The 12,484-nt window shown below is 40.0% G+C and overlaps 1 protein-coding gene across 1 annotated transcript in view; it reads right to left on the bottom strand.

Moving 5' to 3' along the window:
• The window catches only part of TMEFF1 (transmembrane protein with EGF like and two follistatin like domains 1), a 121,005-nt gene that overhangs the window by 31,074 nt on the left and 77,447 nt on the right, over positions 1 to 12,484 (bottom strand). The window contains exon 4 of the mRNA XM_030445039.1: positions 7,220 to 7,246. Coding sequence (XP_030300899.1) covers positions 7,220 to 7,246 — 27 coding nt within the window. The remainder of the gene's footprint in view (positions 1 to 7,219; positions 7,247 to 12,484) is intronic.

The following is a 12,484-nucleotide window of genomic DNA, read 5'->3' as shown; positions in this document are numbered from 1 at the left end:
CAGAATAAAGATTCCCTTGTCTGAGAAAACTTCTCTGAAAACCAATTCCTACCTGTTTGGGGAGTATAGTGATTTTTACTGATGTACTATCCCATGGGAGCAACCAATCTCAAAAAGAATTTGTAAAAACAGGAAGGCAGCAGCGAATCCCCTGCTGCACCCTAAAGTACAGAAGAAAACCCCTGTGATTAGAGAGTGATTCCCTCAATACAGCCAGTCCTGGAAATTCCTTGCAAAATACCACAGTCCATATCGTCACACATTACAGGTTGAACAGTTTAGTGACCTATTCTCTCTTCCATTGATTTTTAGGGCAGAGTAAATGACACAGTTAAAATTGAGATTGTCCCTGTAATTTAAAACAAAGCTCCAAACTTGCTCTTCTCTATGTAAGTATGTATTTAGAACAAGTGTAATGGCAACTGTTAGTTAGCCCAAACTCTTGTAAGCAGTGTCCTGAAAAAGACAAGAATAGGCATTACACGTTTAAGCCCAGGGTGCCCAGTCCACTTACAGCTGAGGTTCCTGGAGGAGGGGAGTTGAAAGTTTAATACCCTCATCACAACCCAGGTAATGCAATACATTTGGCCAGCAGTGATGATAATGATGATGTGTGCACTTTTAAAGCTAGGCCTTGAGGATGTGCACTGCAGGTTTCCCTACCACCACTACCCTTGTTACTTTTTAGGTATTTTAAACATTTTACAACTACAACTTCTATTTGGCTTCTGATAGCATTGATATTCATGGGGAAAGCTGGCATACAGCAAGAGCTGGATCAGCTTTTTTACACTGCAGAACCCTCTGACACTCCACTGTATTGTTTCAAATGCAGCTAACTCCTTTCCCTCCACTGGAAGACACAACAACTTCAGAGTAACCATCAGGGAAATAAAGAACAAGTACATGAAGACAGAAAATGGAAAAGACAGAAAGGCCACCAGATGTCAAGGGAGGTGTCCTACAATTTCATGAACACACTGAATGCTCTCATTTGCTCTCTGTCATCCTGCACAAGAGGCAAGAGGAATCTGCCCTTCCATGCCCCTGGCTCCAGCACGCTTCCAAGCAAGCTCCAGTCCCCCTGAAACCCTTCTTAGAACAAGTTTACACCAACAGAAGGCCTGAACATCCTTTGCCTCTGCCTTGCTGAAATGTTGGTGAAAACACTGTAATTCTTGCAAGTTTTAGTTGAGTGCTAACATTACCTACAGGGAGTAGGATCTCAGCAGAAATAAACAGGGCCATCTGAAACTGAAGTGATGATCAGTGGCAAGCCACATGATGGAATCAGCACTCAGCTCTTTCTAAGCTGCACAGCATCCTAGGAATATGCTAAAAGATATGATGTCACTTCCTATTCAGGGTGTTAATCACCATCAAGTTTCTGCAGTCATATTAAAATACATTAAAACAAATCAGTATCATTATGACAAATTAAAATTAAAAATATTCAAGGTTCTAAACTGTGTCTGTTTATGCCACCCTGACTGTGTGACAATTACTGGGTAAGTGTTGTCCCCAGTGAGGGGAAGGAACAGATGGCAGCCTGCTAAAAAGCACACACTGTATATCAATTTATTAATTACTAAATGCAATCTGCTAGACGTTCATCACAAGATACTCTAGCTATTAAGTTTCAGAGGGATTAGAAATTCAAAACAAATTATTTTAATAATAATTAACTTAGCTATATGTATTGCAAGCATGTTATTTCCTTAGCTTAAAAGCCTGAAATAATTTGGTGCCATCTGCCTAACTACCATTGCATATTTTTTAATATCAGAAGTGCATTTTGCTTAGGTACACAGCTAAATAGTGAACAAAAAGAATAAAATATTAATGTTATGGGCACAGTAGGGCACTTAGAAATCTTACCCTTGTTGGTTCATTACTAGAACACAGAACCTGCCTCTTCTAGGACACTGATTTGTCTCTGAGAACCTGGCTTGAAAAGTCATTAACATTTGTTAACTCTTTGATGTAACACATGCTGATGGTTTTCAAAACATCCTTGCAAAGGCCTAACTATATGACAAAATCAACATCACAGCTGTCACTTGCTGGCATTATTAAATAGAGAAAGTAAGGACTATCTGGAGTGAGAGGAAAAAAGGCCTTTACTTGAAGGGACACGAGAAGAATGGTTCAGAAGTGCTCATTTACCAAAGATAGGACCTGGGAGTTCAGAAGAAATAAGGCTCTCTTCCAAAAATTATTGCACTATGCTGGGATGCTAGATGGAAAGTACTACCAAAAAAAGCCTTATGAGTAAGGACTACAGCCAGATAAAAGCAAATTAGCTTTGTCAACCAACACCTTTGACACAATCAAAGGAATCAGGCTCTTCAAAAAGCTTTCCTGTAAGAATCAGAGTTTCCATCTGAGGATGTGCTTGTTAGTCTGAACATAATGAATACCCATGGCTCCAACTGCCCTTTCAGTTGTCTCATTACTAGCTGGACAATGCCTTGCTAGGATTTCTTTTAGAACATTGACAAAGACAGTGTCTGACACAAACTTGAAGTTTTCTGAACATGTAGGCTAGTTCAGCAAAATAACAGGACATCTACCTTACTCCTAGCTCTGAGTGCCAGCTCTGTTTCAAGCAAGAGGGCAGGAAGATCACTGGGATGACTGCTTCTTTTTAGACTTTCTTGGCTAGAATCAAGTTGTAAAATTATGGAAAAAACACCTATTTGCACAAAAAAAAAAGCATCTTGAAGGAAAATTTGTAAAAGCTCAGCTTAGTCACATTCTTATAAACCTACCAAAGTTAATCTTCCTGAGGCTACTTTTTTGGGTAAGCATAGTTCTTTTCACAGGGAAAACTTGGCAGGTTCCACTGAAAATAAAAGTTTTCAATTTGTATTAAAACAAAATAAAATGTTTCATGCAAGCTGCCAATCCACCTGCTTTATGTACATGTGAAAGTCTGAGGATCAGAGAATCACAGAACGGTATGGATTAGAAGGGACCTCTAGAGATCATCTAGTCCAACCCCACTGCTAACGTAATTTTTCATGGCCTGATCTGCCTCTTGTGGAAGAGTATCTGACAGGTCAAACAGTATTGCAGTTTACAAGTGGCAGTGATGAACACGAATCTGAGCCTGTACCTTCTGTTTCAGTAGTTCTGCTACAAACTCTGACAAATCACTTTAAATAAAGTGGATCAGAATCTCATTTTATGACTTTCTTCAAAACAAGGAAAGTGCAAAAGTATTCATATGCCACTGAAGTGAGAAGCCCATGTCTTAAATACAAGTCAAAAGGACCTCAACTAAACAACTTTTTCAAGTCCGAATCCCATTCATTGATATTGCTTTCTGTAGGGGTGTAACATAATGGTAGACCAATAAAGTTTTTAAAAATTCTCTAATTTCTGAAATGACTACCAATACTTTTAGAAGGGGCTTCAGGATATCTGTTGCCACAAGGATCAACAGCTTGGTTTTATAAGTGTAATTTTTATTATGCTAGTGGAAGGTTCAGACTTCTTAAATGAGTCATTTCATTACAACTCTTCATAAATGCTGTGCCACCAGGGCACAGAAAATTGAACTCGCATATCCAGAATGTCAGAGACCATCTAGACAATTTTGTCACCCTTAAAAATTATACTCCTTCATCTCATTCAAGATTACTGAAAGAATTCTTCAACTCTTCATTCCCTTCCTAAAATCTAATATCATGGTGAAAGGAAACATGATTTGGGAAAGACCCTGGATCAGTATTGCCAAGGTCGTTAGCATTTTTGTGGCACCTGACAACTTCTAAGGCATTGTCTGAAATAGTCTCTGAGGAATAGGACTTTAGTGGCTTTTTTAATCAGTTCTAAATCCACTTTTTTTTTTTTTTTTACATAATTTACATGGGTTTTTTTTACATAAAAATCAATGCATTTAACATCATGCAGTTTGGAAGTAGGAAGGAAAATCTGGATCAAGTCAAGCTTCAGAATCATCAATGAGCTTGTTCTGCTTCTGGAAAATGAAAGAGAACAGTGTGAACCACTCACACAAATCTCAGCTGAACGTGAGGCAAGCAGCTCCTTTCAGAGGTGAGACTGTTACTGGCAGAGCTATAGCAACTGAAGAGGACAACTCAGACCCTTAACCAGAACTTTCCTTCACAGATAAAAATCTGCCAGCAAACAGCAAATCTCTCGCACAGCAATTGCAGTGCTCCCTGTACAACAGCTGCATGCTGTGTGTGCAAGCATCACTGGTGCATGCATAATCATAAACCAATTCCATGTTTAAGAAACACAGCAAACACTGATCCTGTGATTAACATCTGGAAACATAAATCCTAGGAAGAAAACAGAAATCTCTAAGCTAGCATGTCTGCTCACTTGCTGGCTCTCTCTGTTGGATCCTTGAGTTGTTCCACTTCCATTCCTGTTTCCCTTTACTCACAGCACAGTAGCTGTGTCAAAGCCACAGGGCACAGAAGCTCCAGGGAGAGGGGCTGAGTTGTGCTGTGCTCCAGTCAGTCCCACAGCTGGAGAAAGCAAGGAGCCTGGACTGCTGATGTGCACCAGGGAGCACCATGACCTGAAGGTCACCCCCTGCCCGGGTTCTTGTCTGGATCCTGAACAACGCACCTCTATCCTCAATAGGTTCAGACTTCTTATAGAAATTCAGTTTTAATTCTAATTTCCCTTAAGTTCTTGATATGTCTTTGATGTTTTTAAGGCCTCCTTCTAAAACATTTATGGTTATTTGACCAATGGAACAAAAACATTTCTAGATACAAAGATATTGTGAGCACAAAAATACTATTGAGTTTTTGGCCAGAGCAGAGTTCAATAATCAAAGCAACAGTGGATTCCATCCTTTGAAGAGTTGCTCTCAGAGTAAAAAAATGACTCAACATGCTGAAGACTCTGCAGAAGTATTACCCACCACCCAGTTTAGGAAGAAAGGTACATGGTGACAGTGTGTCACAAATAGCCCCCATATATATATATATATAAAAAAGCCAAACAGGATTTTCAATTTCTGGTTATTTAAACTATATATATATATATATATAGATACAAATATACACACATACATATATATATGTATGTATTTATATAGCATAAACTAATATTGGAATTTTATTAATTCAATATTTTAAATTATATATATTTTAAAAATCTAAAATTAAGAACTAAACTCAACTGTCTTCATAATGAGTAAAAGCAGGAACATCACAGTTGACCCAAAGGTGATCCAAAGAAAGTCAAATAAATGAAGGACTAACATCAGAAAAGTGCTGGAGGAGGTAGTGGGTACTTTGTCCCTTCATTATTCAATACCCAGGAAGTGAAGATACTCACTTGGGGCAAGGGACCCAGATTCAATTCTTTCTGCCTGAAGTGAACTGAATCTACTTATTCCACCCCCCAAGACAATGCATTAAAACCACTGCTGCAAGGTATCAAGGAGGGACCACCAAATCTCTACAGCTCATGAAAGTCTGTTTTTCTTAAATAATTAAAATTCACTGGCATGCTGAGGCCCAGCAAACAAAGCCTTCCTACAGCATCCATCCTCCCAGCCTTCAGGCTTCTGCCTTCTTCCTGTTCCCTTTATCCCAGGCTCAATGAATTTTTCAAGGAACAACAAACACAACAGCAATGACCAAGGAAGATCCATTTTGGACCCCTCTTACCAAGAGACAGTGGACCTGATTTAGTTTCATGCCCGAAATCAAGCAACAAGTGTGTACTTGAACTTAATGTTCTAACTCTTCAGTGAGCAGCCTAATCAACAAAACAAAGCATGCTCTGTTCTACTTTTCTCCAACGTGTTTATAAAATTACCAAAATAATCTCCATATCTGTCAATTGATTGCCAATCTCTTCCAGACAGCAACATTTAGTGACAGTAACACAACTTTAATGGGACGTTTTGTATCTGATTGGGACATACTAGGGGAAAAAATATAAAAATACCAATAGAATTCAAACATTTCTAAAACTGTTCCAAAAATAAAAGTCAGACATGGAATAAATTACTGCCCTCTGTCCCATATAAGAAATGCATAGATGTTCTAAGGCAAGCAATGTTCAGCTCACAGGGAGCAGCTGTACTGGAATAACACGCTGGGTAAGGATGGGGAAAAGAGGAAGCAAACAGAGCTTCTGGGGAAAGAGAAGTGATGCAATCTCAAGAAAAAAAGCTTCAGAAAAAGAGTCACCAGTGAAGGTAACAAGAGGCAGTGGCTGAGAAAAAAATTGTTCCTTCAGACACTGCTCCCAAAGGAAACAAAGGTGAGAATGGCTCCATGCGAGCAGCAGCCAGGAATTTACTGATGGCATCTTATTAAAGGGACAGAAATGCCTTCCCTTCACTCATGTGAAAAAGAGGGAGCTAGCTCCTGACTTTTGAAAAGTTAACTGTTGTGTTTAGCCACACAGTGATCCTTTAATTTATTTCCACAAAAGCACATTTTCATGTAGCTGTACAAGAGTTTCAATATTTCAAAACTCAGTCCTTTTGGTATGAGCTGCAACACTTCCTTAATACAAGCAAAGCCTGAAAGCAAACTGGCCTTCCCTCCTTCTGTCTCTCCATATCTCACATTTTTCATTCTACATGCATTCTTAGTAGTAGTATCATAAAGAGAATAAAATTAAATAGATAAAATTATATTGCTACTTTTTCTAATCCTTGGAAGAAGGTTAAGATGCATTCAAAGAACACCACACTTCTACTATTATCAGCTGTGCTACATTCCCTCTTCGAATAAAAAGCTTTGAAAAGACACATGTAAAACATTTATTAAACAAAGCTATCATAATCATTATATATTTAGGCAACATATTTGACCAAGGACAAAGTAATAGCTAGGCAGTGTAGATGCTAAAGAAATCAGTGCAAGAAAAGAAAGAAAAAAAAAAAAAAAAAGACCTAAGGAATTTATTGTGAATGGGCATTTCCAGAAGTGAAATACAGGTAAAAGTGGAATTTAAGCATTACATTATATTACTGGCAACAAATGAAAGCGATATAGGTCAAATCTGAAGGAACAGCATTGGTCAAATGAACACTGCAAACTATTCCTGTTCTGAAATGGTCACATAATACTACAATGTTACAGCTTATTTTTAAGTTGCCTTAATGTTTCCTTAATTCATGTGGTATACAGCAATCATGTACATAAAATAGATATATATAATAAAAAAGCAAGATCAAAAGCAAGTGTAACTGGAGTTTGGTACTCACCTCCTTCTCCTGACCCAGAGCCATTATCTGAAAAAGAAAGAGAGAAGGGAATAAAAAAGGAAGAAAGGAGATGAAAATATTGCTTCAATAGCAGCTGTTCAGAAGCTGTGAAATATTATACAGGTGTTACATTTCATGATGCAGCTGTAAAAACAAACATCCCACATAAAGCCTGGCATCCTTTAATACAGTTTGTCCATGCCTTCTGTGCCTCGTGCTCTTTCTTCCCTGTCAAAGGATTTTAATCAAGATACAGCAAAATTCAGTACTGAGAAGTAACCTGCTTAGCCTTTCTGCAACTGTTAGAGATTCAAACTTGTTGAACCCAAACCAGGTGAAGACTACACAGTCTGGTTTCTGGAATCTACTAAGGAAGGTAAGCAAATTATTTTGGTTTTTTACCCTCTGGCCATGGGAGTGGCACATGAAGTAGTACCATGTAAATCACCTGGCTGCAGAAGTACCCCCCCAGAAGATAACTGGCCTTCAAAATAAAATTGGCCCAAGTCATCTGACCACAAAATAGCTTCTCTCAGCTGAGTCAATCACTTTGTACAGGGATGCTCTAACAGCAGAGTTATCTCATTGACATTAGACTGACTGGATAGGCATCTGATGAGTGACAGCTTGTGTCTGCATCCCCTTTGCATTACTAGTTCAAGCATCAGCAGGGCTTGAGCTTCCTCACCACCCCAGGCCAAGTAACTCTACTTCAGAGCATTATGGAGCTGGCCAGGGATTTCCTACTGGGATTTGCATCCCACTGGGCAGAGCTCTACACAGCATCTTATCTGGCAGAGCAGCAGAGACAAACCCTCTAACACACACTCTGAGTCACAAACCTCCCTCAGTCTTTGTGGCTCAGAGGAGGTGGAGAGGAGAGGATGGGATGGCAATTACCCTCAGTGAATTGCTCCCCATCCCTGTTAGGTCAGCCTCCCTGTAAGATGAGGAGAGGACCAGAGCACACACTCAGCTTGTCCCACACCTCTCCTTTCATGCCTGCTTTGGTGATAGAGAAGGGAGCTGAATTTATTTCCACAAATGTGAAAGAAGAAGGAGACCAGACAGAGAGAGGAGTGGTTTTCTTACTTCCACATAAGAGCTCATTGTTCACATCAGAGGAAAACCCAAACCCTCAATTCACTCATTTTCCTCCCTTTTTCTTTAAGCAGTTATATTTCTAGGAATAATTCCCTCTAGTATGTGGATGAAAGTGTGAAATTCCACATTACTGGGTCACTTCACACATTAAAAATAATCTCCTGTCACATGGAGTATCAGGAAGAGAGAGGTTTTTCCCCTTGGCATAAATTTTCCTTCCTTTCCTCCTATACCATTATTCTATGTCTAATAGGCTGAGCCTATTACCTTACAGAAATGAATTAAAAAACAGAAGGGTTTTTGTTCCATCAACAGCGGCCCACTTTACTGACAAAGCAGACAATCCCATATGAAATGTCACTGTTGAGTCACTGATATGCCTTAGGATGAAGTATTACCTCATGAAGAAATTTGAAAGAGTACAATTTACTTGTATGAGGCAGGCTTATTTGTAGTGGTGAAATTGTGCCATAAGCAGTTCTAAGGGTGAGAGAGCTGACATCATCACACAAGCACATTCAGCATATAATTCATATAAATTAAATAAAAATTAAGAAAGAAAAAGAAATTAAAAAAACAAAGGCTAAAATGTCTCAAATAAGCTCAATTTGTTCCATGATTTTATTTCCAACTCTCCCTTTCTGACTAATTTCCCCTGCACATTCAGCTGTGGGTTGAGGAATGCTGCTCAGCTCTGGTGTGGGGTGTCCCAGCTACACACCAAGGTGCAGCACATGCTGTGGGGTGGGACAGGTACCATCACATAGACACTACAAGATGCAAATGACAGAGCCCATGCTCAGACTACTCATCTCGATAGATCATTGGGCTGATACATATGAACTGCACAGACAACTCATCTCCACCCAGCAGGACATTATAGTGGTGGGATAGATCCATTCCTGCTTCTCTGGACTTTCAGATCCCAAGAAACCATAAAAAAGAGTGTCATCCTCTATAACATTTTGCCTTATTTTTGACTTTTCACTAGGAGCACGTGCCTCCCCCTCTGAGACTGGGAGCTGTGGTAGAACTTGTCTCCTGGGTAACTGTGCTAAACTGAGATGGTGTTGCTGGTTTTTTCTGAGCCTTGGCTAGATTTCCCTAAGCAGCTTCTGGCTAAAAAGGTACCTTTTTTGTTTGGCAATCTTACTGGGATAAGATCCCCTGCTCTTTTCAGGCCCTTATCCAGTTCAGGATTTCCAAAAGTGGTCTCCATGCATCAAGACCTGTCAAGAAAGACACTAAAACAAGTGAGGAAACTGGATTGAAATAGCATTCTCCTTTAGCCACAGGTCAACTGTTAGAGAGTGACTGACTTCTCTCTTTACTGAAGCCACTCTTTTCCAAATAGGCTTGTAAAAATATGTGTCTACACAAATATATATACTTCTGCTGCAAGTTGTTTTTACTCTGAGGAAGTCCCTGGACAAAATACATAAAGAAGCATATGGATCATACACAGCATCTGAACACTGTAAGCAGTAGGCTACAGTCAGAATCCCAGTTTCTTTCTGGTTCTCTGAACAAGAGCCGTATCTGTACCATGGATCTGCTTCAGTGCAGAGGCAGAAGGCACAGTCTCCAAACTCAAAAAAGCTTGCAGGCTATCTCATTCAGGAGGGATGGCTCTTAACTCAAACTAGCATGAAAATTGAACCCACCTCTTCCCCATTTAGGGCAACAGCTCCAAAATGTCAAGTACAAACAGGAGGACAAACAGTCCACTGAGAAATTTTAAGTGAGCAGATGCTTCCACTTGATTCACATAGGGCAGGTGATCCATCACCTTCTGAGCCAACCTATCAGATCCTGCTTACAGAGAGACAGACACAGAAATACCAAAATGCTGAGCCTTTTTTAGATTTCGGTAAGAAACAGGCCAGCAACTACTCAGCTACGGGTACACTTCTTGAATACAACACTTCTTGACACACTGAGAAGGAAAACTGTATACTGTTCTCCAGGAAACAAAGAAAAAATAATACTAAAAAAAAATGTGGAATTTAGGTACTGCAAGGCTTTGCTGACAGCTGTGAAGGGATTTCCAGCACCTGAACTTTGGCACCCAAGAGCTTTTATACTCTTTGTACCCAAGTCCCGGATTTTCTCCTAAAGTTTGTGGTAGATAGCTTGGGTGGTTTTAGTACAAGGGTAGTACATGCCACTTCTTTATATTAAGCAGACATTGGCCTTCCCACTCCAGAAACTTCACTGAGCAAGTCCTGAATAAAACTGACTCTTTTATTCAATTATTTTCAGTTACTCACCATATAAAACTGAGCTGGAAGACAGAAAGGGCAGCTTCTGTCTCAAGTCACAGTTCCCTGTTAACTACTTTCTGCCTGAAAGTTACCACAGCTGACAAAGCAGCTCTCTCCACATTGCCTTCTGCAATTTAACTCTGGGTACACAAGAGTGCCAAGCTAAAGACTGGATAAAATTATCAAGAACTTGCTACCAAAGAAGACCATCCTGATTGAGGTGAGCACTTGACAGAGCAACACAAGTGGTGCCCAGCGAGAGCTTTTAACTTTTGCTCTTCCCTCAGCACTGTAATTGTCAATCAGCTCCCACCACAGCACAAACCTTTCCGGTCTCCCAACAGCAGTGCACTGGCCAATGCTTTGGAAGAGACACAAAATCAGCAGAAACCACTTGAAGCTACCAAAGCAAAGCAGGCTCCAACTTACCACTGATGCACAAAAGCAGTTTGTGAAGGAAACCACAGTGCTGCTGGTGGTGGCAGCTCTGGCACCCAGTGCTCCCAGCAACAGCTCAGCCTTCCTCCTCCTCAGCCCCTGCTAAGACTGCCTTTGTATTCCCAGGCTCCAGAAGCAGGGATGCCTGCTAGAAATTACCCTTGATTTTGATATGCCAGCAACAGCTTTTGGGGAGGAATGCTGACAAGCCTAATTGCCAGCAGCTGCAAGGCCTCTGGCTGCCTGAGATAGGCTTTTAACCTCCACAATGCCAGGCTGCAGGTAGAGAATGTCCATTTGCCTCCACATCTTCAAGGTAAAGGAATTTGCCACCACATCATGCTAGTAGCCCTTTCCTGCCTAATTATGCTATGCAAAAACAACAAAAAAGCCCCAAACAAATGATAAACAAAAGGACAGAACAAAAAAAAGGTACAGGATATTAAATCCTGGCATGCCCTGATGAGATATGTCTGGGTAAGCCTGTTTATTTGCATCTAAACCATTTCCTAATGATAGAAGGGTGACACTGTGCTATCACACACCCTCCTGGCAGGCTGGACAGGATTGCTCCCACACTGCACTGGATCTGGGAGTCAGGGTCTCAGTCAAAGCTCTGGGTGAATGTATGTTTTACAGCAGGTTTTCAGGTTTGTTACAGCTTCCTTGTGAGAGCGCTAAGACTTTCAGAGTTTCTTAATCTGGAAGTGAGTGGCCTAGAATTTCTTCCTTAACTCCCTCAAAAAGATTATAGTGAGCTTATTTCTTTTCAGGACAATGGGCACATCTAATTACCCTTCACTGTAAGCCTTCCACCAAAAAAAACCCAACCAACCAACCAAAAAAAACCACCAAAACATCTCCTGCATTTCCTGTAAAAGCATGTCCATTCAAATTCAGGGAAAGAGTTTGATTACTTCAGACTGAAGAACACTAAGTTAAAGCCCACTCTTCATCCATCTTAAATCTAACAGAGCTATAGTGTTTGTTCCTAGTTCTACAAATATATCTTGTTTTTTAATTTTAGAAATCCCAATAGAAAAAGCACTGAACTGACACTTCCAAATATGTGCAGTACACTGGGACAGTGTAAGTACAATATATCAAGTACTACATCATTGTGTGGTTACATTTTCATGTGCATATAAATCTGACAGCATTCAAAATTGTGGCTGTGTGTGAAGGCTAACAGGAATACAAATTCTTGGGAATGAATTACAAAAGTCAATTTCTAATTTATTAAATTAATTTATGGTATTTAAACTAGGAAAATATAGGAAATTTACCAAAAAAAGGACACTGAAGAAATAAAGGGACTCAGTAACACTCTTCCTCAGTGTTCTCTGAGCACCCTGACCACCCTTTCTTCCTGTTTTCTTAAGTCTGTTTAGAAAGCCAGCTCAGGATAACCTCTAGTCAAGGATGGCATAACCTGAATGAATTTCAAAGTAATGTCACC

The sequence above is a fragment of the Calypte anna genome, chromosome 2 (assembly GCF_003957555.1).
Source record: "Calypte anna isolate BGI_N300 chromosome 2, bCalAnn1_v1.p, whole genome shotgun sequence".
Taxonomy (NCBI): domain Eukaryota; kingdom Metazoa; phylum Chordata; class Aves; order Apodiformes; family Trochilidae; genus Calypte; species Calypte anna.
Note: the sequence above shows the minus strand (reverse complement) of the source record. Positions and strands in the feature narration are given on the sequence as shown.